The following is a 27,445-nucleotide window of genomic DNA, read 5'->3' on the forward strand; positions in this document are numbered from 1 at the left end:
AAGACCACGGCAATACAGCCCGGAAAACCCCCAACAACCATAGCCATGGCATTGTTTGTGGAAGGCAGCCATCCCCTTACTCGAGAGCCAGCTGCAAAAAATGAGAGCCGTCCCTCCGCTTGCTTAACGGCTGCTTGCTCCGGGGTAGGGAACTATCATGCAGAAGGGCGGGCAGGGGGACAGAAACGGGTGGAAATATGAGACTTGGCAAGGAGAAAGGGGGAGAAAAAAATCATGCGCCGCCCGGGAATCGAACCCGGGTCGCAAGAATGGGAATCTTGCATGATACCACTACACCAGCGGCGCGGATGAGTTTTTTAGTCGCCGGAGGTTCTTATGAACCTGCGTAGAGCCCCCTAGAGGCCTGTGATTGTAATTTAATTGTTTCCTTTCTAGCCACGAGGTCGGAATACCCTGGCTCTCCCAAAATATGTCTGCTGCATCGTTTAGCTATTATTTCCTAGCAAGAGCCCATTAAATTGAAGCATGCTCACTTTTTCTAAGTCAGTCCCATTTCATTCAAAGAGACTTACTCCCCAGTAAGCGTCTTCCGAGTTTTCAGCAGTTTCTTATTTATTATGTGCACATTAAAATGCAATTTTAATAACACACAAGTGAACGTTGCAGGCCGGCAGCTGCATTAAGCGTTCAGAGGCCCAGGTACAAACGTGTCAGAGAGCAACACTTCCCCCACCGGATCCTATCGCGTGTGTACAGCCTCATAAGTCATAGTTTTTGCTTGCATTTCTGAAACGCTATAAGAAGACCACGTCAGAGGAACCAGTTGCAAACTGGCCCAAACCCTCACTGTTGCCGCTCATACACACACACCACACCAGATGCAAACCTGCATCTCCCTAGCTGTATCATCTCCCCCCACCATTTTAAAAACTTTAACTCCATCCTGATTAAAGGTTCTGGTGACCTCAAAAGCTTACCCAACAGTCTGTGTTGATTTGGTTGTTCCAAAAAACCCCCAGCCATTACCTGGATTTCTACTTTTTGAAATAGACAGAGGCCAAGCATCTTACAAAATTTTCCCTCTCTATTTTATTTGCACTTGCTCTGTAGTAGTACTCATAGAGGCTGGATTACTTAAGCTTGGTTTAAACTTTACTTGGGCCTGGTTTAACGGAAAGCACTCAGCGGCGGGACTTTGCACCTGCATGGTGCCTTGCTTGATGTGGGCTGCTGCCTGAGCAAAACACCTACATTTCTGTACAGGTAGCTCCCACCCCTAAGTGAGAGTTTGCACTCACACGGTCTCTCATTTCAGGGAGGGGGGCGGTCTACCTGTGCAGAAACATGGATGTTTTGCACAGAGAAATTAAGCAAGACACCATGCAGGTGCAAAGTCCCACAGCCGAGAGCTTTCCTCTAAACCAGCCCTGAATAAAGTTTAAAGCAAGCTTAAGTAAACCAGCCTCAATGAGGGAAGTGAGACCTGCCCCTGAGCAAGTAACACAGCATCCCACCCTGAACTGTGTGAATTTACTCATAAACACACCTCAGTGAATGTCATGGCACTTGCTCCCTAACAAGCAGCCTTCTTTACTTCATTTATACCTTGCTTTGCTCCCTGATGAGGACTCAAAGCGGCTTGGATTGGGACTCCTCTATTTTATCCTCACAAAACCCTGTGAGGAAGTTAGGCTGAGACTGCGGGACTGGCCCAAAACCACTCAGCAGCCTTCCATAGCAGAGGGGGGGATTCAAACCTGGGCCTTACATTATCTATTCTGTTGAGACTTGTGTTAAAAGCAGAATGTTTGTATCAATAAATATAATCGTGTCATTCTAAATTAGGGTTGTCAGGTCCCAGTTGGGAAATTCCTGGAGATTTGGGGGGTGGAGCCTGGAGAGGGTGGGGTTTGCGGAGGGGAGAGGCTTCAGTGGGGTATAATGCCATAGAGCCCACCCTCCAAAGCAGCCATTTTCTCCAGGGGAACTGATCTTTGTCACCTGGAGATCACTAGTAATTCCGGGAGATCCCCAGCCTGCACCTGGAGGCTGGCAACCCTTTTCTAAATAGGATACCTTGTCCCTGCGGAAGGCCACCTGCTGCCTCTTTCCTGTATTCCAAACCGTGTCCTCATTCCTTAAGAAAATCTCCGAGTACACTTGGGCCACCTCTGCCCCCATCGCTGGCGCCATTCATCAGTGTCAACAAGCACAAACTGCAGGAAGAAACGGACCTTGGAACTTTGCTGAGAGCCAGTGCAAATAAGATTTACAACTGACTAGATTCCATGTTATATCTGTCCCACAAAACATTCTTTTTTTCGGGGGGGAGGAGGAAGACAGTAGAATCCGGTATTTCAAAATACTTTAAAATGTACAGAAACAGGATTTAGATTATGGCCATCCTCACATCTTTGGACCAAAATGCCAGTTATAACAATACCAGTTGCATCCTTTTTTGAAAGATGCGAAGGATTCTTCATTTGCAATCTCTAGCTTTTGCATGGAACCACGATTGCTGGAGGATTCCTTGGTGAATAGCCACTTCACAGTTTGAAACCTGTTCAAGCAGTGCTTGCACATGCTAAGCCTTAAGCATCAGCTTCTTTGAATGGACAACCAGATACACAAAATATGTAGCTATTGGGGGGTGGGATGCATAATTACAAAATAACATTTCTGACATTCCCAAAAGCCAAGTCATGCAGAATTGGCAGTCTGTTCGCTGGTGTAAAAGACTGAGAACAGTGTAAAAATGTAACATAAGCAGCACACGCTTCTTCATCATAACAATTTCTCTTCCCCAAAGATGTTCTGCACAAACTCCACTGGTGTGGCATTGCAGCTAGAGTGTCATATTAGGATCTAAGACATCAGGGTTTGATTCATTGCGCTGCCATGGAAGCCAGCTGGGTGATGGTGCTCCCGTCCCAATCTCTCACCCTAACCTACCTCACAAGGTGGTTGTTGTGAGGATAAAGAGGAGGAAGGGAGACTGGTGTGATAAGCCACTCTGGGTCTCGAATAGGGAGAAAGGGCGGGATAGAAATAAAATAAGAACAGCCACTCGCCTGACTTCTATACTGTTAATAAATTCCCAGTTCTGAGCAATTTCTCCCACTCTGTTCAAGCATCTGTGTGTCACAGAATGTGCCTCTAAACCGACAAAACCTCTAGTGCCTTCGCAGAAAGAAACCACGGGGCTGTGGTGTGGCAACAAACACTACGCATAAGGCATGGCAGTCTCATACCACTGTACGGCTCCACATTTTCCTTATCTGAACTCCCAATCCCAGCCATCAGGGTTGCTGCTCACCGTTCAGTCTCTGTATAACTCTGTAGAGATCGCATTCTCAATTTTCTATGGACGACGGATTCCACTGTTGAACCATTGCTCATTTGAACAGTCCCAAGGAAGATGAACCACATAAGCTGCTCTGAGCTCTTTGGATGTCAGGTGGAATACAAATGCAACAACCAGGGCTTTTTTTCAGCTGGAACGCCATGGAACAGAGTTCCGGCACCTCTTGAAAATGGTCACATGGCTGGTGGCCCCGCCCCTTGATCTCTGGCAATCTAAACTCCCGTCTGGAGATCAGGGGGCGGGGCCACCAGCCATGTGACCTTTTTACAGAGGGCAATTTAAGCTTTAAAAAACTCCCCCCTTGTTCCAGCTGACCCAAAGTGACGTTGTGCGGTCCTGGGAGCGTGCACGCACTTTGTGCATGCGGTACCAGGGGCACTACCTCCCGCCAAGAGTTGACAACCCACTGAGTTCCACCACCTCTTTTCCCAGAAAAAAAGCCCTGGCAACAACTACGTAATAAGACACAGGAGAAATTGTTTCAAATCTTCCCTGTTACTCATTTGCACCTGATAGTTCACCTAAATATATGCATGTCTCTTGCCGTCTGTGGTCGCCACTGAGGCTGACCTTCAAAGTTTGACACCTGAGGTGCTCGAGCAAACAGACAGGTTTAACAGCAGCCACACTGCTGGGTTTTCTCATTCCTGATCCATTCTTGCTGGGTGGATTAGGCTTGTGAGATCAAAGGGAAAGCAGGAGACGGGAAGGCACCTTTCCCCTACAAAAGACAATTGCCATTTTTTCCCAACTGTCCCTGGTTAGAGGAGGGATCCCAAGGTCACCCAGTCTGAATGGTGCTCTTCCACAGAGCACCGCAAGGCAGATGTTAAAAGGGTAAAAACAAAACCAGTGACGAGCACTCCTCTGAAGTGCTCTTTCCAGAGAGAGGAGTTAGATCCCAGCTTAGACTATTCCTTCATACTAATGCCAATGTTTAAAACAAATAGAGGAGACTCACACAGTGGTGTGTGTGTGTGTGCCTTCTACCCTCTCAGTATGCTCACTACATTTTGTTTGCAAGGGAACATGGCAAAAGCAGGAGTTTGGTGGGTTTTCTGAATGCATGATGCATGTTGCCGGCCCATCTTCTTTCTGCACCCATGTCACGTTTACTCAACTTGAAGATAGATCAAGATGGGTAGCCGCGTTAGTCTGCTTGTAGCAGTCGAAAAGAGCAAGAGTTCAGTAGCGCCTAGAAGACTAACAAAATTTGTGGTAGGGGAGGAGCTTTCGTGAGCCACAGCTCACATCCTACCACAAATTTTGTTAATCTCTTGCTCTTTTCTATGACTCAACTTGTACATGTATAAAGAAAGAAAAATTAATACTTTATTCCAAAGATACAAAATGATCCAGCTGGTGGATATTTTCCCCATGTGCATTGCTATGTCTGGAGAAAAACCTTTAAGATGATGGCAGGAGGCCTGTTGAAGGGGCGGGGTGTAATTATGAATGGTGTGGATGGAGAATTTTTTCTCCTGGCTTTCGTTACACTGTTATTATTTCTTTATTTGATTTAATTTATACCCCACCCTCCCCACAAATGGGCTCAGGGTGGCTAACAACATTAGAAGCCACTTGCCTTATGAAACTGATGGGCAGCAAGTTCAGGATACTCCAGAAGCAGTTATTTCATTCAATGCATCTACCTTGTGGAATTCACTGCCACAAGATGTATTAAGGGTCGCTAACTCAGGCGATTTGCAAAGGGATTAGACACATTCCCGGAGGACAGCTCATCCGTGGGCATTGGCCTTGATGGGCAAACACAACCCCCACCTTCAGAGGCACGGTATCTCAACACGAGTTGCCAGGGAGCGAGAAAGGGGAAAGGTTTTCTCTGTCCCCTGCTCAGGTAGGAGGTGATGAGGAAGGCCTCTGCCTGAGACACTGGAAAGCACCATCAACAAGCAGCAAACAACAACAACAACTAAAATTACTGACCCAAGTCGCATAACTAGCTGAAACAGCAGCCCTTCTACAATTGAGAATTCTACAATTGAGAATTCCAAAGCCCAGTAAAATGCCACCTCAAAATAAGAACATGTTACGCCTTTTTTGTCCTAAACTTCTGTTAAAGTCAGAGCTCTCCCAAACGTCTTGGGCTGGCTGTCTTATGAACCAGGGGCCACAACTGAGAAGGCCCAAGTGGCTGAGGAGGATCACACATGTCTAGAAAAGGAAGACAGCAGGCAGGATTAGTCTGGAAGAGCAAAACGGGCATACATGTCTACTTAGCACTTGCCAAAATGCCTAAGTCAATAGAGATGTAATTACACTGGCTGAGTGTGAGACTGTTCCAGTGTGAGACTGTTCCAAAACCCATCCCCCTTATAGGCACCATCACCAACACACACACACACACACACAGAAGTAACCCAGGAAGACCCAGAGCTATGAGAGATGCCGCATGTACTGGAGTGTGGCAGAGTTGGTTAGCTTGAAGACTTTCTGCAAAAATCCCTTTCAGACATCTTCATTCCCTTTGATGTCTGACAGGCTGTGTGAATCTAAGCTTATCAGAAATACTGTAATAATAAAAATCGCTCAGTCACAAGCAACCCCCCCCTCTGTATTTTTATTAGAATCAATGGATGCTCACAATACAGTGTGTAAGCTTTCAAGTCGCCCAGAACTCTAAGTTGAGGCAGAGGAAGGGTTCTTTGCAGCTCTTATACATACATGTATTAGTTACCCTGTAGGCTACAAATAAACTTTTAATTTTTTTTTACCAAGCTCAGGACTGCAACCTCTTAGCGGATTATAAAGCCAAGGAAAACACAGCTTCCTTAAATATAACTAATGGCACCATCACGTTTGTAAACTGGCCTTGGCTTAGTGTCAATCTTTCTACAAAGCCATGGAAAAACAAGTTGTTCCAAGATGTTTGTTCACAAAGTCTAGAGCGCAGGAACATCCCAGATTTCAACCCCCCAGTCTTCCCTCAGATTCACACAATGCCAAGAGCAACTTGGGGAAGAGTGGGAGAAAAAATCCCCTGCCCTTAGAACTGCCAGCCTTAGAACTGACGCCTGGCACGTGCGAACGCGCCATCAGAGAGAGGATTGCACAGGCAGAAGGCGGAGCGGAGGGATAACAACAACACACTTTGTAAACCGATCTGAGTGTGGCATTAAGTTGTTCTGAATGTGGTGGTGGTGGTGGTTGTTATTGAGGGTCGAGTCATCTGGTTTATTAGGGAACTCACGCACGTGTGACTAGAGCGCCGGCGCTGCCTCCCCAGGGCGCTCTCCAGCTCAGCAGCCCTGCCTTTGCTCGCCGGGCGCGACTGGGCTCGGGAGCCCCGCCGGTTGCGTAAGAGGCGAGTCCGGGCGGGGATGGCGCCTTTAAGAGCGGCAGAGGGCGTGCTGGAGGCCTGGCCGGCTGGCGGGCACTGGGGCTCTCCCGTTAAAGGAGACTCGCGCCGGGGAAGTTCAAGGCAAAGGCAGCGGGGAAGGCAGCCTGGGCCGCCGCAACAGGCAGCTGCCCGCCAGAAAGCGCTGGGCAGCACGCGCGCTGCTTGCCAAGCGGGGCCGCTCTCCAAGGGAGCTGCAAGGGAGCGCTCGGGCTCGCCGCGCCGGGCATGCCAAGTCGGGCGCTCTCTGTGCAGTTGCGCAAGTTGGGTCGCCTCCTGCCAGCGGGATGTATACCATCACCCGGGGCCCGAGCAAGATAGCCACCCAGAGGAGAACGGGTAAGCGGGGCGGGCGGGCATGTGCGCAGGGCTGCCTCCCGCCCCCCCCTCCCCGGGCGGTGCTTCCCCTGCGCCTTGCGCCCGGCCACCCTCTCTCGCCCCTTGGCGACCCGTTTCTGGGGTCCCCCTGCTCCCCCACCCCCTGCTTTCAGCGTTAGCGCACGAAAGCCTTCCACGCGGCCCCTTCCTCCGCCCGTCCCGATCTCTTCCCTCCTCCCGGCACGGCTGACTGCGATCGCGGGGGGGGGGGGGTCCTCGCTTCTGCGGACGGAGCCCCGCAGGGTCCTTGGCTCAGCGCGCCCGCCTTTCCCATGCAGGTCCCACGCAGCAGGTGGAGAGCAAATCGGGGGACCTGAAATGCAGGCGGCGGCAGCAGCAGCAGCAGCAGCTCGGCTCCTGGCCTCTCTCAAGGTGAGTGGAGCCTGGCCCCGCTGCCTCCCCGGCTGCAGCCACGACTGAGGCAGGGGGAGCTCCCGATCCCCCACCGCGAGAGGCGGAACTCCCGGCTGGGTGCGCAAGCTAGAGCCAGCCCCGTCCCGCGGCGTGCGCCAGTGACCTTGTGCGCCGCGTGCGAGCTTCAGGCGGCGGGCCCCCGCGGGAACAGTCCCTGGCCGGGGCGAGGGGAAGAAAGGCCCCGATCCGGGACGGGGGGGCTGCCCCCGCGCACCTTGCTCTGCAGCCCCAGGAGGCAGGAGGGTGGGCGATGACCTTGTGCAAAGGTTACCAGGGGCGTCCTTGCCACATGGCTCCGAAGAGGAGGAGGAAGGAGAAACGGAGGGCGGGCACGAAGGAAGAGGGGGAGGATTGGGCAGGGGGAGGTCGGATCTGCTGCTTTCAAGGAGGGGGACACCGGGCGGGGGGCGGGCGGCACGTTTGTCTGTACCTTGGGAGGGAGGATTTCCTTGCGTGCGCGTGCAGGGGTGGAAGGAAAGTGATTGGCGGGGGGGGGGGGCGCCAAGAGGGGAAAGGCGTGTCGGCGCTCCATCGTCCCCCGCCCGCAACTGCCCAGCGCATCACCTTTGCCCTGGAGAGCGCCGAGGACACGCCCCCTCCCAAAGGGGCGGGGCTAAGGGGCAGGCTGTCGAGCGGCATGGGACGGCAGGGACCGCCCCCAGGAGCCTCAAACGCGGTTGCTTCCTGCCCTCGTGCGTTCTGCCCTTGGGGAGCAGAGAGGAGGCGAAGGGTCACTGCGTGCCGCCACAAGCAGGGCAGAAGGAAAGCACAGTTCTGTATTTGGGGTATTTAGATAGCCTGCACTCAAATGGGGCTTCCTTTGTTTGCATTATTCTGATGGCACAATATAAATGAACAAAACGGGCCCGCCATTTTTCCAGGATAGTGGTGTTGCTCAGTTTTGGGCAGAGCTACACTTAAAATCATAGGGTTGGAAGGGACCTCTAGGATTATCTAGTCCAAACCCTGCACAATACAGGACATTCACAACTACCCTCCCCCCACCCCGACTGCCCCAGTGACCCCTGCTTCATGCCTTCCCCCTAAGGAGAAGGCATGCAGTTTCGGTACTTCTGGAGCAAGAATTGCCTCCCACCACACTTAGCTGGTGAACTGACAGGATTCCTTTGTTTCCTCACTGGCAATTACATCTGCACCATGCCGGAATGAAACAACAACTAAGATATTTCTACTTTAAGTTATGACAACATAGAAGGATAAACTGACTTCAAACAAAGACTCAAGCCTATGTAGGCTATTCTCTCCCGGAAAATATTTCATGAACTGGTTATCTAAATGGTATCATCTTTAATTCATCCTACCCTGTAAGATTGTTTATGTAATATGTACTGAATCATGTATGGAGTGTTATGAGCACGTTGCATTTTTGAAACTTTGAAGACACTGTATGAAGTGTTATGAGCACATTGCACTTTTGGAATTTTGAAAATATTATATAAAGAATCATTTTTTGTATCCTGTAGGGTTTTGCCCCCCCCCCTTTTCCTCCCAGTTTATTACAGGTACAGCCACCTATTTTGCATTTGCTTTTATTTTGAAGCAAAGGGCTTTCTCCTTTGGGCTACATACCTACTACACAGGCCCTGTTAATGGATAACAGTGGCTATCCAGTGTGAAGTTCCAAGAGACTGATGTTTTGAGGCAGGAATTGTTGCATGAAGCAGGAAATTAGGGGCAGGGAGCAGGGAGGTACACTTGCCCACCTTCCTGCCTTCTTGCACTACCAACTTTTCCATTGGTACAAGAGGGAGACAAGGTGGGGTTCTCACCCAGGTCTCTTCACTCCTGTCCTGTGTGGGTGTTTGTTCACGTGGAGCCAAATGAGGTCTCTCTCTTCCTTTCGCCAGTAGGATGGACTCAACCTATATTTTCCGTGGTTTACATAAATGCATTTTGCATTGGTTAGAGTGTTTGGACTAGGACCTCAGATGCCCTGGTTCTAATCCCCATGAAGCTCCCTCAGTGACCTTGGGCCAGTCATGCTCTCAGTCTACCTTATATCACAAGGGTAAAACAGAAGGGGAGACTGAAGTATGCCTCTCTGAGAACCCGGGAGGAAAGGCAGGATAAAAATGTAGGAACTAAAACATTTATTCTGGATTTGGCTTTGTATTCTTCCCTAACCCTGTTCCTATCACGGGTTGCCTCCCTGATACAGCTCAGAAATTGCTCCACTGACCTCAGGGGAGAGAATGCCAACTGGTGCTTGCCCTCATGACTAAAATTTGGGAGCAGGCATGCACTGGGCATGGGGCCTGGAAGGAAAGAGCAAGAAGCATGTGAATGGCCAGTGTTTTGCAAACAAACCATACAGGATTGCAAGTGGGGAGTGGGGGTGGGGGGTGAGTAACGGAGCTCATGGCAACCGTCTCCTGATCCAGAGAATTGCTGAATCAAAAGCCAGGCCAACGTTACATCCTGGACACAGACGAGGCTCAAGCACAAAGATGGCTTTTATTTTAGGCTTCCTTTCCTGAAACTTTGCCTTTCTATTTTCCTAACCCATCGGGAAATGAACAGGTCAAATTCCCTAATGCATATTTAGGGACTAATACTGAATGAATGTACAATGGCAGACTCAAAAGTTTTTAAAAAAAATATGGAGCAGAAAAACCTGGTGGTGACTCTTATTCCCTGTACAGTACTCGGATTGACCCAGGGCAAATAGCAGCCTTCAACCCTACCTTACCTATATTTTTCCAGTACTTGTCCTGGGGGGGGCTTTCTGTGTGTTCCTTGATGCCGTCTGGCTGGGATAGCTTTGGCCAGGGTTGCCTGGAATTCAGGTGCTCTCCTCTTTCCCTTTCCTAAGATGCTTCTTCCACCACAAATGTGCTTCCAGTTTTGTTGAAGGAAAGATCTGATTATTTAAGCATGCAGGTTTGCCTATAAGATTTCAAACATATGCATACCTAAACTAAGTAAAAGTGGATGTTAAACTTCTTAAAACAATGCTGTAACAGCAGCATCAGCCATAAAAACTAAAGGAACAGTAACTGAAGGAAACTTCAAAGTTCTAAAATCAGCCATCAGAACAAATAGAACCAAACAGGGGAAGTTTTACCTAGTGGTTGGTGGCAACAAGCAAACCAGTCTTCCATAGAAATTAGAAGGCAGGAAATTGCATACTGATTCTACATAGATGGACAGAATGCCATGCATTATGTTTTTTAATTTACAAGGGATTGTAATTCCAGAGAGGTTGTATAATCTGTTGCATCACAGTCCAGTGGCATCATCAGATGTTGGAGGAAATTTTCATTAGCTTTAAAAGTGTCACTAGCTGGGCTTTTTTTCAGCTGGAATGCAGTGGAACGGAGTTCTGGCACCTCTTAAAAATGGTCACATGGCTGGTGGCCCCGCCCCCTGATCTCCAGACAGAGGGGAGTTTAGAGTGCCTCGAGCGGCGCGGAGGGCAATCTAAACTCCCCTCTGTCTGGAGATCAGGGGGCGGGGCCACCAGCCATGTGACCATTTTCGCCAAGGGCGATTTAAACTTTTTTTAAAAAAAAACCTTGTTCCAGATGACCCAAAGTGACATCATTGTGTGGTCCTGTGCTGGCAACCCACTGAATTCCACCACCTCTTTTCCAAGAAAAAAAGCCCTGGTCACTAGATTTGTTTGAAAGGGGCTATAGAAGTTACCTGAGTGGGTCCAGTCTCCAGTGTGGGAGAATCTACAGAATTATGGGAAACTTGACCAAGGGGCCGTAGGTGACAGTCAGCACTCCTGGCTGGCCTCCTTTTGACTCTGTTTTTCTGCCAGGGATTTGAGGGAGGGAGGATTTATTATTAACTTCTTTGACCTCTCATTTTCTTGGCAGCCCTGCTCCCAAGCTCGTGTTCAACAGGGTGAATGGCAAGAGACCTCCACTTATGCCACAGCAAACACCAGCCATAGAAGAAAGCTACACTTTGGCTCATGAGGAAAATGTACGGTTTGTGTATGGAGGTAAGAAAGCTATCAGCGGCGCATTTAATTTTTCAAACCAGTCTGGACTACCTCTTAGGGTTGTCGAAAAGATAGCACAATGCAGGGGAGAACAATGTATGGTACCCTGAGCCCCCTGTGGGAAGGTTGGGGTAAAAATGCCATAGATTCAGGACTTTTTTTCAGCTGGAACGCGGTGGAACTGAGTTCTGGAATCTCTTGAAAATGATCACATGGCTGGTGGCCCCGCCCCCTGATCTCCAGACAGAGGGGAGTTTTGATTGCCCTCCGCGCCCGGCGCGGAGGGCAATCTCAACTCCCCTCTGTCTGGAGATCAGGGGGCGGGGCCACCAGCCATGTGACCATTTTCTCCAAGGGCAACCCACTGAGTTCCACCACCTCTTTTCGCAGGAAAAAAGCCCTGTGTAGATGTATATTAATTGTACATGGTATATATCAGGTTGTTTAGCTCAATATCTTAAATGTTATATCAATCACTCATTTGGTGTTAAAAGTTTACATTTTGTTAATGTTGGAAAAAAATTATAAAATAAAAATAGTTATTTAAAAAATGCCATAGATGGTTGGTGGTAGAGTAGGGAGCCTTAATAGCCAAATCAGGCCCCCCACCAGTCAATAACTTGGATAGAAGGGAACAGTACAATATTATCTGATCTCAATGGACTTAAGAGTGTAACTCTGCTTAGGATCGCACTATGATAAACAATGGCCCTTTTCACACTACATACCTGCTTCCGGGACATTGCGAAACGTAGTGCAAGAACCGTGGAAGATAGTATCTTCTTGCAAGAGTTTTGTGCGATGTCGCGCAAAACTCTCGCGAGAAGCCACTATCTTCCGCAGTTTTTGTGCTACGTTTCGCGATGTCCCGGAAGCAGGAATGTAGTGTGAAAAGGGCCAATAACTAAGGGAGCAGTATCCTCAAAATAGCTGCCCGGTAAACGAAGTGTGGAAGCAAAGTTCAGAGAAGTTACGTTGGCCAAAATTTCCTCTTCTAAAGAGTCTCAATTTTTGTCATGCAATGTGTCATATCACCCCTCGTCTCTTAACAGCTGCCAGGCCAAGTACAAAATTCTGCACTTCCACCCCCAAACCCACTTCATGCAGCTCGTTGTTTAGAAAAGCTGCCCTTAATTGCCAACTCCACTATTGACAGATGCTGCCATGCTTCAATAAAGAGAAATTCAACAAAGGCAGCTTTTCCTGCAGAGGAACTGCAACAACGGGGGGAAGTGATGCCTGTTTTAATATTTCCTGCTTTAACAGAGAGATGCAGAATCTGTTCTTGGCAAAGGAGTTGGAAACTCTTTCTAGGGAGGGCCTTCTGTGCTTTCGGAGAAGGCAGCTTCCAGCAACAGTTTGCAACTAAGGGGCAAGAAACATGTATCTGGGGTCTAATTCTTACAGAGGCTCCAAACTCATGTCTGGACAAGTACCATATCAGATTGGGGTAGCACTACACACACATATGTACACACTCGTAGGTCTGTGATGTCCTTGAATTTCTGTCATTCTACGTACCTTAAAGACAGTGAAACCTTTTTCATGAATGGAGCTGGTGGTAAAAGGAAGTGGAGCCTCCATGTGTGTACTTGCTTTCTTTGCTGTCTTTTCTGCCTCACGCATCCCTCTTTCCTCTCCAGCCTGGCAACAGGTAGAACAACAGTTGTACAATAGCTGTCCAGGAGAAAGTGGATCTGGCCCCGTGCAGTACACAGAGAAAACACCCAACCCTGAACTGAAAGGTTTGTATAAAAGTATGGCGTCAGGCCACTGGTTCATCTGTCTTAGTATAATCTACTCTGACGGCTCTCCAAAGTCTCTTGTAGAGAAGGATCATCCATGACACCTTTTGCTAGAGACAAAGCAGCAAAACCTTTTCCCTATGGTATTTAATTGGAGTTGTCTTACCGCTCTGTCTCTGTTTTGTTCGCTGTGGGAGGGAGAAAAAAGACCCAACAGTAAGCAACACAACATCCAGAGAAGATAGATGCTGTGAAACCTAAAGGTTTGTTTTGCATGCGGATGACTCGAGAACCTGGGAAGTGCATAAGCAGAGAGCTTTTGAGTTGCATAAAGATGATGGAACCCCAAACCCAGATTTCCTGGGTTCTTGTCCTGTGTTGGATCCTCTGGCTCATTATATAGCAGTCTGTGGACTGAAGGCTGTCAGAGAATGCCTATCCAGGAAAGGGTGGAGATGAGAAACCGAGCCTTATTAGCTAGCTGAGGGAATAGGGAAGAAGAAATAGGAGTGGCCCTCGCATTTATGGTCAAGAACAGTGCCTTGAAAGAGCTGATATCTGAAGAGCTGCTCTTCGTCTCCCCTAACTCGAGGCCACAGGCACCCATCTGGTATTCATGAAATAGCAGGAACAAGGAGACTGCCCTTCCAGTGGTTGATAAATTATAATTAAAACGTAATAGATAAAACTAGACACCCTCCCCCCCCAGCTAGCTGCAAAAAAAGGCATTCTGTTTCTAAATAATTACAGTGCTGGGTTTGGGAGGGATTTAATCAAGACCAGTTTCACCACTGAGGAGCATGATAGTTGTGGCTTCCTGAAAGCCATAGAAAGACATGATATAGAGGCCTTGAGAAGTCTTCTCTAAGAGTATTTTCTTGGGGTGTAGAAGCACTGGGGTCAAATTCAATGAAGTCTTGAATTTGGTGGAGTGACAAATTCTTCTTCTTTCCTTTCACCATAATGTGCCTCATCCAGAGGGCTGTGCATATGATACCAGAATGGCAAAGCACTTGGAATTCTGTTTCTCTGTTGGAATGACTTGAAATTCTATCACTGCAGTAGTCAGAAAGATACTCCAAACTATTCTTAAACTTGATTGTCTTCCTATAATACAAGGTATAGCATAGACCTACATCTCTGCATGGCATTAAAAAAAAAGCAGCTAACCAGGTTGCTGAACCATTAGACATTTATGTTCATTTTCAGTTCAGGAGTATTTTTTTTAACTTTCTGGTCAGATTCTAACTTGAAAAAGTGGATCAGTAACCAGTTCATTTATTTATTTAAAGTACTTTAAGCCCACTTTTCTCCCAAGAATGGGGCCCAAAGTGGTTTATTTTTTTTTTTAAAAAAACATAGCCACTATGAACCAGTTAATGTATACCTCTAAACTAGGAAGAAAAGAGACCCCAGTCTGAAGTTAGTGGGTGTGTAATGGTGGGAGCTGAGTGATTTTAAACTAATTATTTTATGTAACTTATGTAACTCTTATGTAACTTTGTCAGTTTGCCTGACACCTCTGTGGCTGGCTGGGCCTAGGTTTTTCCCCATGTGGTCAGTATATCAAGAGACCTTCCTCCTAGGTATGGTTGCCAACCTCCTGGAATTAGAACTTAACTCCATACTACAATAGGGATGGCATTCCCCCAGCCAGGGCAGGAGATTCCCTGCTCCCACATTCCCACCCCCGCCCCCACTTGCCTGGCAGCGGGGGGGCACGCTCCCCAGTGCACCCCCTCTGGTGGCACAGCATGCCCCCAGCAGCGTAGCGTGCCCCATTTCAGGCTGCAGCAGGCCCATTTTGGATTGAATCCTGCGGCAGGGCGATTCAGCCGCTTGGGGCAATTACAGTGTAGGTCAAAGGGTGCCCAGTGTGGGTCAAAGGGTGCCTTCAACCTGCGTGATGGTGTCACTCCCGGAAGTGCCGTCATCACGCCAGCTGAGCGTGCGCACATGCTGTGCACACGTGCAAGGAGGAACCACCATGGAAGAGCTAGTGAGGAACCAGCGTCCCAGTCTCCTGCCGAGGGACCAAAGGGACCTGGCAACCCTAGACTACAGAGAAGAGTTCCCAATCCCCAGTAGAAAATGGCTACTTTGGAGGGTGAACTCTATGGCATTATACCCCTCTGAAGTTTCCCCTCCCCAAACTCTGCCCTCCTCAGGCTTCACCCTCAAATCTCCAGGAATTTCCCAACCTGGAGTTGGCAACTTTATTCCTAGGGCAGAATAATTATTACACATTGTTTTGTTTGATATACTAAACATTATTTGTAATTTCCTGGTATATAATTCACTCACTGAATTACATGCAATATTAGCATTAAAATGGCAGCTCCTTTTCTTCCCTTAGGCCTTGGTTCTTGCTAACATTACTTGCCTTATATATGTCATATAGTAAACAAAGAAACAAAATCCCTGTGAATCTCCACAGCTGAACAAACAATATACAAATACGCTATTTCATGAGGAAAGTCTTCCTCTTATAAGACAGTGGCCAAGACATGAAAATTCAGCTTTAGGCCTAGCCCCTAGGGAAGCCTAGCATAAAATAAGAAAGAAAGCTTACATATGACAGATTGGCAGCAAGGAGGAACTCCAAGGCCAAGGAAAAACAAGAAACATCCATTCTTACGTCCAGAATCCTCTATGCTGAGGCCTAGTTACTTATGATGGGGGAAGCCAGAGGGGCTCAAGACTAGGCCCTGCCTCCCAATCTCCTCCCTTCAGGGCGGGAGTCTTGGGAACTATTATATATGGCTCCAAATATAGCAGGAGCAGAGAGGCCTCCACAAAAATCTCCTCAGCAACTAACTATTGAACCCTTTATTTTGAACTGGTGACCACTATTTTGAGTTTAAGGGGTTGGTTCCCATTCAGGACCCAAGCAACTGGGATATTTTCAGTCAGGTTCCATTCTGGTTCACTGAAAAACCTCTAAACCAATTTTCTTTTTTTTTTTGGTGGAGGGTGGGGTTGGACTTCCCACAAAAAAACACACGTTTAGTTGCAATTTGTTCCCTGTGGCATGAATACAGACATGCACACTGCAAATAATGGCTCAGATCCGATGGGAATTGTGAACAGAGCTCACCCAAAGGGGAGTTGTCACTTGCCTCTCCGGTCTGCAGCCCCCCACATTCCCAGGAATGCTTCCCTCGTGGTTCAAGGCAACCCAAGGAAAAGTACTACTGCCAATGGAAGGAGAGAGTTGGTAGAAATGGCCCTTTCCTTTGCCAGCAGCAAACAGCCATCAACTATGAAGGATGTGGTTCCAAGACAGCAATACAGAATAAAAATGAAAGGCTTGTTATATAGAAATATTAGATACAGTTTTGAAACAGAAAGATGGGCAGGAAGGAGAATGAAGCTTTGCATCTTTTAAATGCAGGTTTGTGAGACTTCAACTTTTTTTTCCTAAACCCGTAAATTGTTGATTTAAAGTATAAATACCCAGTGCAAACTGTGGTGTCAGTTGAGTATTTCCAGTTATAAAACAAAAGAAAAGGGGACCAGTCTTATATAACTATGCTTCCAAATGACTGTCCTATGTCCTTATAGCCCGCATTGAAATTTCACAGGATTTTTTTTTTCCATACCCACTTATGGATACCCTTACCCCTTTCTCTCTTTCAGATTTTGTGCCGATAGATCTTGAAGACTGGTGGGTACAACAGTTTTGGGCCAAAATTGAAAATGGCTCCTAATGCAAGAAAGTAGAACAATTTAAAATTAAAACACTAACAACGTATCCAAAGGCCGCTGCCCAAGCGAAGAGAGAATGAGAAGCATTGGGACCACGGCAGCCCCACACTTCTGCTTCTACCCATGATGAGAGGCAGGAAGGAGACCACACTCACTGCCCAGCTGTGCTACTTCAGGGCCGGGTTTTGCACAATGAAGATTGTTGGAGAGTGCGTGTTCTGGAAGTGCAGTGGCCATGTGGGAGGGGACCTGGGGAAGGGCCATTGATGCCTGTTGTTCTCCCGCTTTGGGCTGGCACCCTATAGCAAGCCTGCGGTGTGACCTGTAGCCAGGACTGTGTTCAGAATAAAAACGCTGATGATGCCAGTGGAATGAAAGATGCTGTCTGCGAGGAGTTATTACTGGGAATAGGCCAAGGATACCATTCCAAGGAAACAAATTGCGAAGTGTCTACTTACTGGCAAATCAAGGGCAAAATGATCAGGGCTTTGGCTTGCTATTCCTGGTGGTTCTACGGCTGCTCCAGAATCTTGGATCGCCCTGATGGGATGTGGGTAACTCTCTCAATATCAGACATGCAAACCATAAAAAGACTTACAAATCCACCATTCTGAAAATCGGTTTTTATTTTGGAGATGGGGGGGATGTCACTACAGCTGACTGCAGTACATAAGAACCATCAAAGAGCAGACACACACACACGTGCTTTTCTGAGAGACTAGCCTTGCACCCTTCTATTTTTGCATGACTTGTATCCTCCTAGTCTTAAAAAATATAATTTTCATATGAAGATGTGTGCATGCACGCAAAAAACCAACAAAAAGTGAAATATGGGGGTAGGAAATCACAGAGAGGACATATATGCTGGAGGACATAGTAAGCTAGTGGAGTTTCGTGGCTTAATTCATTAGAGGTTAGTTGTCTACCAGAGGTCACATGGACAGAATGGAAAAATGGTGCTCTTCAGGTTCCAAGTGCTTTCTCATCCATCCTTGTAGTTAATAGTGTTGGGGGGGGGAGGCTGGGAGTGACAACAGACCTGAGAAATCTCAAAAGCACAATCTGGATTCATACACAAACACACACACACACACTGTGCAAAACTGCAGTGATTTGTGCTAGGAGATGTCTGCAGTGTAAGCCAGTGCAGAGAGGGGGGGGGGAGGACACAAGCTTCTCAGGGCATCTAGAGAAATTGGTTTTCCAGTGACCAACTTGCAAAGAGCTTTTTCAGCAGCAATCTCCCTGCTGCAGAAGGCCTATATATTGCAAAGGGGCATGGTCTAACACGGTGCTTCCCAATCTTTTTGAGCTTGCAGGCACTTTTGGAATTCTGACAAAGTGTGGTGGGTGTACCCATAAAATGGCTGCTGCAGGAGGCAGAACCAGCTATATGATGGCCACTGCACCTTACCTTCTGTCATATAGCAGATATTTGTGTCGTGGTGGCAGCTGCTGCTGAAGCAACATTTTTTTAAAAAATCTGCCCAGCCAATTAAATCTCCACTGGCCAATTAGAAGCCTTGCTGGGCAAAAGCCTAACCTGGCCTCACTCACTTTCTCAAAACACTTGGTGGGTACCACGTTGGGGGACCCTTGGTCTAAGAAGTGCTTTGAGCTGTTTCCAAGAGCCAGAGAATGCCATATTGTCTTCTGATCCTGCCTTTAACAGCAGCCCTTCGGAAATTGAGCAGAACAAGCTTACCTCCTTCATGAAATATTGTTTCCTTCGTCTTTGTGGCTCAGGATGCTGCTGAAGGTGCAAAGCCAGTGAAAAAGACGCCAGCCCTTCACCCCCAAATCTGCTGCGGCTGTACAACGGAAGGCTCCTAATCAGGGTTTTTTTTCTGGGAAAAGAGGTGGTGGGACTCAGGACTGCACAATGATGTCACTTTGGGTCAGCTGGAACAAGGGGGGAGTTTAAATCGCACTTGTTGAAAATGGTCACATGGCTGGTGGCCCCGCCCCCTGATCTCCAGGCAGAGGGGAGTTGAGATTGCTTTCTGCGCCACTGGCGCGGAGGGCAATCTCAACTCCCCTCTGTCTGGAGATCAGGGGGTGGGGCCACTGGCCATGTGATCACTTTCTAGAGGTGCTGGAACTTTGTTCCACCGCATTCCAGCTGAAAAAAAGCCCTGCTCCTAATGACAAGACAAACAGCATCTTACCATTCACTGCGGAACCCTGAGTATGTTTCCAAGGTACTTCAGGAATGCTCTAGTTTACTGGTCTAAAGCTTAGGAGAAAAGTTCTCGAGGGGATTGGCTGCAAACTGTAACATGGTAGAGAAAAGGTAGGAGCAAGATCTGATTGCCCACAGCTCACCAGGATGTAACATATTTTACTGGTTTGAGGAAGGGATCACTGTTGCAATTTAAAACTGGTGATTTTGAGACCACATGAGTGCTTAAAGCTGTCAAAGATGTCAGCTCTATGTCCTGATTACATGCAAATATGGGGGACCACGTTAATCATGAAATTAATCATGAAATTGATGTTTTAAAAGGACCAGAGCTTCTCTGAAATATGATGAAGGGAAGTGACAGACAAAAGGAAAGTCTTGCAAACCACACCTGCATCTCTCTTCCCTCTGCATGTGAAGATTAGCCTCCATATATAATAATAATAATAACATTAGATTTATATACCACCCTTCAGGACAACTTAATGCCCACTCAGAGCAGTTTACAAAGTATGTAATTATCCCCACAACAACAAACACCCTGTGAGGTGGGTGGGGCTGAGAGAGCGCCAGAGAACTGCGACTGACCCAAGGTCACCCAGCTGGCTTCAAGCGGAGGAGTGGGGAATCAAACCCGGCTCTCCAGATTAGAGTCCCGTGCTCTTAACCACTACACCAAACTGGCTCTCATTCCACAAATGTTTTTGCATGGGACAGCTGAGGCCTGCTGTCAATATGGGTGCATGTGGATGTTGTGTGTTCCATGAAATGAGGGGTGATCTTGGAGATTCTGCGGCCCAGGGCAAAGGTATGGGATGGGGTCACAGAATCTCTGCCACGCACACACTCAGGCTCTCAGCTTGTGTGAGGTGGGTGGGACCCACTGCTACCCCCAGAAGCCAGCTACCTGAATCTCAGATGGGGCCGGTGCAAATGCTGTTCTGCCCCATTCCTTTGGGATGCAGGGCTGTAGATGGTTTGGGTCCCTCCTAAGTAAGTGGCCTGCAGGCTTACACTGGAGAAGATCAGGGTCAATTAATTCATTAACAGGAACAGGGGCAACGTTCAGACCTCCTGCATCAGAGTACCACAGCACTTTAGGCTCTCGTGGTTAAACCGGATGGAATATGATCACCAACACGGAAAATAAGAGCAAGGAGGAAAAAGGACAATAGAAGCCAACATGCTTATTTAAAAAAAGACAAGGAACACACACCTGATATCCCTTGTCTGAATGCTTTCTTTGGCTGCCTGGTATTGTAAGTAGGAGCCAGAGACAGGGGAGGAGAGATCAACTCTGTCCACTAACCCCTTTATCAAGGACCTCTACACCACCGGGATCTTTCTTCACAGATCAGAGCTGGCAAACCATGCACAACACACACAGGTATCTTGGACGGTTTGAGTTATGCTAAGGGGAAAATTGGCAGCATCTCTTGGAACATGCATAGTTATTTCCAGGGCAAGGTTCAGATTTCATAAACAGCCTGGACACATTCTCTTTTAACCTCACAGACACATCAGAGAGACTCAACAGAGTACGTGGGATTTTATCAGGGCTGTTGCATCATCAGTTGCATAAACACCAGAGTGTGAACTGTCCATGGATGGATAATGCCACGGCCCAGCACAAGGCCTTTTAAACTCCAAAAGTAAAACTGAATGAGAAGCAGGAAGTAATCAATCATTCCTTTCTCACCCTTTCTCCAGAACTCAGGTGGCAAATCATTCAAAGGCAAGTAATCAAATAAACGTAACACCAGAGACTGAATTTTCATGTTTCTGGAATCCACTCAGGCAGGCATCACGTGTGATGGCTGACATCCACTAAAGACAAGTCCAAAACTGTGAGCAGAACACAAAGTTGAAAGAGTCCCTTTTGATATCCAAACTGACAGGATAGTAACAATTCTTCCCTCAAAGTTCATGTGCGCTCCTTACTTGCTTAAGGAAGAAGGGGGGTGGGGGGTGGGTCGCAGACTGACAGTGAAATGTCAGGTTATGAATGCCTTGGGCAACAGGAATCCAAACTCTATTTTAGGAAAAGTCCAAATTAGCATCCTAAGTACATTCAGCCACTGTGCGTAAATAACAGCTTCCTGGCATGGTTTATTCTACTCTGGCTGCCCATCTGGACAGATGTATTATGCGGAGCAGTGGAAACTCTGCCCCTTGAGCACTGGAAGATTTCAGATTTCAGAAGATACTGCTCCAACATCTTCAAGCTTCTAGCGACCGCCTTTAGGTTTGTAAACTTATTTTTAAAAAATCTGCTAGCCCAGACTTCCTAGACATCAAATTCCACTCACATACAGCATAACTACAGATGTGACGTATTACATCATCCAGTAGGTGGATTATTGGATGATCTCTCAGGCAGCTGGGTGGGCGGGCCAGGAACTGGGGGGGGGGGGGGGTTTGCTGGTTGAAGTACATGAAAATCAAATCCTACAGTAGTGGGACTGACTCCTCTAAAGAGGAAGAGATGGTGGACTCTCAAAGATACTTATTCTACTTGTTGGACTGGGCAGTTCCTGGTTTACCACAGGCACATGAGAAACAGGTGCTAACACCATATTTGGAGGGGGGGGGAGTGTGCACTTCCTGTTTCTTGCCCAAGCTATGGATGGTGCCCTTCTTACTTATTTGGGTCCGTCCCTAACAAGGAGTCATGTTAACTCACAGCTGAAACTGAACAAGGGACAGAATGGAAGGCTTAGGGTTTTTTTTTTTTTTTTTTTGCTGAGTTCCCCAACCTGTTTGCGCAAGGGTTTTATTCTTTTGTTTTATTTTATTTGGTGATCTAGCTAGCAGCATTCACAGGGCTCAGTGCACAGCAGATGCCTGTTTAGCAGGTACTATTCAAGTTTGACAAGCGCACGAGGTTCCCTTTTGGAGGGAGGAACTGCATTGATCTAAGGCTGCAAGGGGGGTTGGCACACTTGGCCCACAGCATACCTGGCCCTACGAAAGCTAATAACCAGATTTCCCTTTTCAGATACAGGATAAAAGCTTCCTTAAACCCTTCCCTTCCAATCCACAATCTGTTTTTAAAGAAAGCACTCAATTTGAACAAGTTCAGTATCATTTTGAAAGAAGATGCCGCCTTAGCCAGAAAAAAATCCCCAGGGTTTCCCCATGATTACTCTTTTAAAAGACATCCCCTCACACTCCCCTACCACGTGGGACAAAAAAGAACCACTACAAGGAAAAAATTAACAGTAGCGGCAGGGGGAGGACCCACATGCAAACAGGTGGTTTCAGATTAACAACCTGGACTGCTCACCCTGAGGTGGGATTTCCCTGGTGAAGGGAACTCACTGCTAGAGTGTCACTCTGAGGAAGAGCAGTTCAGAGTGACAGGGAGGAAGTTAGCTCCTGCTCTGTTGCTAAGGCAACGCTTTGCTAGAGCATCACTTACGGTTAGATGTTGCTTGGCTGAGTTGGGGGGGTGGGGGCAACCTGAAGCCAGGAAGCAACATTTCCATGTTCACTGATGGCCTTTCTGTAGCAGCATTCAAGCCCAGGCTTTGCACAGCTTAAAGTCATGCAGTTGTACTATCAGCAATTCTTTTCTAGAGGGTTTCAGAGGACAGCCGGAGGGGGACAATTTTGAAGCAGTAACTTAGGCTACCCAAGACCTTCACTGTCTATTGCACAACCCTGGGTCCGTCTAACTCCAGAAGGCATTGCAACATTTAAGCCATGTGAGAACCTGTGATAGGTGAAGGAGGCTTTGAAACCTCATCTTGCTTAACCATTCACAGATTCGTGAGCCGTGCAAAAGTGCTGGACGGACAAGCCTGAGCTAGGAAAATCCTCTGCAGAATTCCTGGCTGACTAATGCCTTCATAAGTCGATACTACCAAACGACATCTTTTTAAACCACAGCAAAAACCACCTTTGGAATGACTCTTTAGCATGTGCGCAAACAAGTTTCCAAATGCAAAACCGGGAATAGGGACATGAATGGGCACGACTGGATACAGGCAACCCTCCCCCAAAGGAGGCAGCCATGGAATTCTTAGGAGAATTAAAACGATGCTGAACTGGACCTCACAGTTTTCTGGAAAGCAATAGTGCATCACATCGCTATCTTTTTAAAAAAATGCCTTTGATCCAATCCAGACCCACAGCGGGAAACCTGGTCAGTTGAATATATCCTTCTTCTTCCTGTTTACACGGCCGAGGAGGAGGCAACTCGTGAAAGACGAGGATCAGCCAGACAGGTACATGGACGGAGACGTTTTCTTGCGCAGACAGACACAGCCAGACGTACATGTGCATTGTCAGTACCCCACACAGAGGCATGTAGAAGCCAGTGATATAGACACCAATCCAGTGGGAATTCCAGAGGGACGGATAAACCAGTACTGTAGCGTACAATATGCTAAGTACCGAGTCACAGAACCAAGAGTTCATTCTTTCCATGATGATGAGACCACCACCTCTCTGTTGGCTTCAAAGTGACGGGAGAGCTAGCAAAATGTATGGGTTGCCTCAGAAGGCGGTTACTTCACTGTCACTTCCTGTGCCTCTCACATGCAGACATACACCCTATCACACAAACAGACACGCCCCCATGCACGCTCTTCCTCTTGTTCCCGGAACCGTGACTGGCAAGGGTTTCTCCACCTAGCCCCTGCCGCCCGGAGAGAATGTCCATCTTCTTCTGCTTTGTTGAAGACATGGTTGATAATATAAATTACTGTCTCTATGTATACTATATATAAGCAGCAGGTCAGTCCTGCAAAGCAGGCGGAGGCCTCGCCCCCTCCAGCCCTGCCTCATTTCCCTCGGTCTTCTGTGTAGTGCTGAAAACGAGTGAAGCTCATGAAGACTTGCTCCAAGGAGATTTGGCTGACGGAATAATCCTCCACATGGTACTTCTCTTTGGCTTTCTCCAGTGCCCCGAACACCTGGGGATCGTGTCAGACAAGAATATACCAAGGTTAGAAGTCTCTGTTCAACGGGATGAGGAAAGATGCTCTTTTCCCGAGTGGCGTTTTTTAAAAAATGAAAGAAACCACTCACTAAATATTCCAGGCCTTTCCCCTCTTCCTCGCAGCTCAAGTCACATTCATGCAGCTATTATTTCCTTGAGGCAATCAACATACACAGCCCAATTCCAGAGAGTCGTAAGCAAAAGAATGATGGCTGCAATTCAGTGGTTAGATTAGTGGGTCAAAAATCTGTTAATCAACTAGACTAAAGGCTGCAATTCTAAGTACGTTTACTTGGAAAGACGTTCCACAGAAATCAGTGGGGTCTACTTCTGAGAACGTATGCTTACTATTGCCTTGCACAATGTCTTAACTGTTTTTTTCACATAAGCAAGTATGAAACTAGGTGGCAGGAACCATCTTAGCGATCACCTCCCCCTTGCAAACAGGCATTCCCTCTGCAGAGGCACTCCCTCCCAAGCTGTGGTGGAATAATCCAACCCCCTGTTATGTTCTGCCCAGAACAGCAGCGGTAATACAAAGAATACACAACTGAGAGAACCCTGCAACCGTGGCTGTGGTTTGCTTCTTTGCCACCAGGCTGGTCTACATTCCAGCTACTCCTTACCTGTGCCCAGCTGAGATTCTTATTGGTCAGGTGATAATGGACCATGCCTTGGTGTTCGTGCTTCAGGACACTCCCTAGAAGAGGATGAAGAAACAAACATTTGCTAAGAAGCTTTTGAGCCTCCCCGACACAGAGCTAACTAATAAGCTCCCGTTAGGTGCCGATCCCCAGATCACGTTGGCTAGTGCCAGATTTTTAGCCGCGGCTTGTAGAATCCGCAGGGAATGTGCAAAGGAGTAACATCTGCTTTTATTTCTAACCCTGAAAGCCCACACTTTTGTGTTTATATTGCCAAGTTTTTATATAATTATAATATATTTATATAATTATTTTTACAAAGTGGTGTATTTTGTGTATGATACTCACTTATGTTTTTATAGGTCTGTACTGGTTATTAACTGTAAATAAATAATCTGAGATGCCAAACATTTGCAAAGTTGGTTGGCAGCAAAGGCAAATGAAGAAGCTCAGATATTTTAAATTAAAAGTCGACACACTGGCAAAGACCAGTCTGTGGTTTCAGAGACAAATGTGGCTCAGTATAGAACCAAATATAGCTGTTTTAAATAAATAATGAAATCTTTAAATTAAAATCTATTGGAAGGGAAGGTGGGATTGAAGAATAATGGCTATGTGAAAATGAATGACAGGCACAGATGTTTATGGGGTGAAGAGGCTTCTTAGAAACACTTTACAGAAAGAAAAAAATCTGGAGGTGAACAGCTGCAAACTATTCACAGATTTATGCCAGTGTACTAAAATAACATTGGGGGGGTGCTCCTGCATGTATTTATTGTTTATTGCAAGACCTCATGTGTGCTACTTCCTAATAATGGACTCACAACCACTCATGTTTGGGCTGTGGAAACCGTATGGGTTATTATAAAAAATAATAACAACAATTGGTTTATATACCACCCTTCAGGACAACTTAACACTCACTCAGAACGGTTTACAAAGTATGTTATTATTATCCCCACAACAACCACCCTGTGGGGTGGGTGGGGCTAAGAGAGCTCGGAAAGAGCTGTGACTGACCCAAGGTAACCCAGCTGGCTTCAAGCGCAGGAGTGGGAAATCAAACCTGGTTCTCCAGATGAGAGTCCTGCTGCTCTTAACCACTACACCAAACATGACAGTTATCAGTAACGTTAAGGTGTATATTTTCAGTTACGCCAATAGGTTTTCTTCTACCATCCCTTTGTTGATCTCTCAATCTGAATTTAGAGGTCCCTTGGCTTCTGTGGCAACTCCAAGATTAATAAGATTAATACTGCCGTCCTAAGCAGAATCACTAAAGCAGAGATTTCAGTGGTTTTAGAAGGTTGATCAGGACGTCAATGTTAATGTGGTATACACTGACTATTATACAAACCAAGTGGCAAAATATAAACAGAGAAACAGCGGAAAACAAACTGTTGCCAAGGCCACAATCTGTAAGAGATCCACCCCCGTAATATTTCTTTGATAAACAAAAATGTCTAGAAAATAAGGAGGGTGACGTTTCTGAATGACAGTAACGGGCAGAAATGGAATCCTCCCAGCTGTACTTTCTGAGTGCTGACCCACTGTCCACACGCCAGAAGTACTGAGAGCAGACACAAACGAAGAAAGGCGATGTGTCAAAAGGTTCTCCCACTCACGCGACGAGAGGAAAAAATGGCACCCAGCACGGGCTCTGTGGCACCATGCCAACCTACCTGGGAAAGTTTTCTCCACAAACGTCTTGAAGGCCAGCAGGTTGTCCTCCTCCTCGCTTTGGGTTTTGGCCAGCAGGGTGTAGCCACTGCCAAACTTGCTCTTCAGGTGCTGAGGGCTGCCCAGGCATTTGAACTGCCCATTCACCATGATGGCCAGCCGAGTGCACAAGGCCTCACATTCCTCCATGCTGTGGGGAACAGACAAGAGGCAGGTCACAGAAGGGGAAAGGAGACAGAAATGGTGGGAGGTCTGGACCTGCTAAGCATCCAGCAAGGTTTGCTAAGTCGCAGGCCTTCAGAGCCAGTACTGGGATTCAAAGAGGTTTCAAAGCACCGTGATAAAATGGGCACCACCTCAATGATCCAGATACCTTAATATGGCACGTTTCTCGGTTCCCTCGAGGACAGAGGCCTTGGAATTGTGTGCTCAACACACACAGCCAGGGCTTTTTTTCAGCTGGAATGTGGTGGAACGGCACCTCTTGAAAATAGTCACATGGCCGGTGGCCCCGCCCCCTGATCTCCAGACAGAGGGGAGTTTAGATTGCCCCCCGGAGGGCAATCCGGAGGGCAATCTAAACTCCCCTCTGTCTGGAGATTAGGGGCGGGGCCACCGGCCATGTGACATTTCCACCAAGGGCGATTTAAACTTTAAAAACCTCCCCCCTTGTTCCAGCTGACCCAAAGTGACGTCATTGTGCGGTCCTGAGTTCCACCACCTCTTTTCCCAGAAAAAAAGCCCTGCACACAGCAGTTCTGCTATCCACAAGCCTTATTTCAGGAATGGGAATAAATTACTCAAAGTTTCTTTGCAGGTTTAATTATGCCAGGAGCTGACACAACACGAAGACTTAAGGGCTGAGCTGTGACTTGGGAGGGACTAGAAGCTTATCTCAGCCACAAAGTCCCTTGGTGGCATTAGGCATGCCCACTGTCTCCGTCTTGACTTCTAGCTTCTCACTCTGCCATACAGGGATAATATTGACCTTCCTTAAAGGGCTGTCGCAATTATTTACAAAACAGCTAACATACATGAAGCACTTTCTGTGTTCAAAGCGCTATATAAATGCGACTGTCCTTACATAAGTCAT

General features: G+C 47.3%; 2 protein-coding genes and 1 non-coding gene across 5 annotated transcripts in view; 1 reads left to right on the top strand and 2 right to left on the bottom strand.

Annotated features, from left to right (window-relative positions):
- Nucleotides 1-235: 235 nt before the first annotated feature.
- Nucleotides 236-306, bottom strand: TRNAG-CCC (transfer RNA glycine (anticodon CCC)). Its single transcript has one exon. It is a non-coding gene; the product is annotated as a tRNA-Gly (tRNA).
- A 6,425-nt stretch (nt 307-6,731) lies between these two features.
- On the top strand, nt 6,732-17,089 carry MCRIP2 (MAPK regulated corepressor interacting protein 2). The gene is made up of 5 exons (XM_054994952.1): nt 6,732-7,022; nt 7,340-7,433; nt 11,321-11,448; nt 13,092-13,193; nt 16,833-17,089. Exons 1-5 carry the CDS (start codon nt 6,971-6,973, stop codon nt 16,901-16,903), a joined length of 447 nt encoding a protein of 148 aa, XP_054850927.1. The 5' UTR covers nt 6,732-6,970; the 3' UTR covers nt 16,904-17,089.
- A 1,862-nt stretch (nt 17,090-18,951) lies between these two features.
- Nucleotides 18,952-27,445, bottom strand: part of ABCA3 (ATP binding cassette subfamily A member 3) — a 102,350-nt gene continuing 93,856 nt past the window's right edge. For all 3 annotated transcript variants that reach the window (XM_054992485.1, XM_054992486.1, XM_054992484.1), the window contains exons 29-31: nt 26,355-26,542; nt 24,655-24,728; nt 18,952-24,002 (exon numbers count right to left, since the gene is read on the bottom strand). In XM_054992485.1, the coding sequence (XP_054848460.1) occupies nt 23,871-24,002; nt 24,655-24,728; nt 26,355-26,542 (394 nt within the window). In that variant the 3' untranslated portion in view covers nt 18,952-23,870. The remainder of the gene's footprint in view (nt 24,003-24,654; nt 24,729-26,354; nt 26,543-27,445) is intronic.

This window comes from Eublepharis macularius, chromosome 12, assembly GCF_028583425.1.
Source record: "Eublepharis macularius isolate TG4126 chromosome 12, MPM_Emac_v1.0, whole genome shotgun sequence".
Classification (NCBI taxonomy): domain Eukaryota; kingdom Metazoa; phylum Chordata; class Lepidosauria; order Squamata; family Eublepharidae; genus Eublepharis; species Eublepharis macularius.

Excerpts from the sequence above, each read along its gene's own strand:
- MCRIP2 (XM_054994952.1), top strand. The coding sequence starts at position 6,971 with ATGTATACCATCACCCGGGGCCCGAGCAAGATAGCCACCCAGAGGAGA. Across the intron at positions 7,023-7,339 it reads AGCCACCCAGAGGAGAACGG|GTCCCACGCAGCAGGTGGAG; the intron begins GTAAGCGGGGCG and ends TTTCCCATGCAG. Across the intron at positions 13,194-16,832 it reads ACCCAACCCTGAACTGAAAG|ATTTTGTGCCGATAGATCTT; the intron begins GTTTGTATAAAA and ends TCTCTCTTTCAG.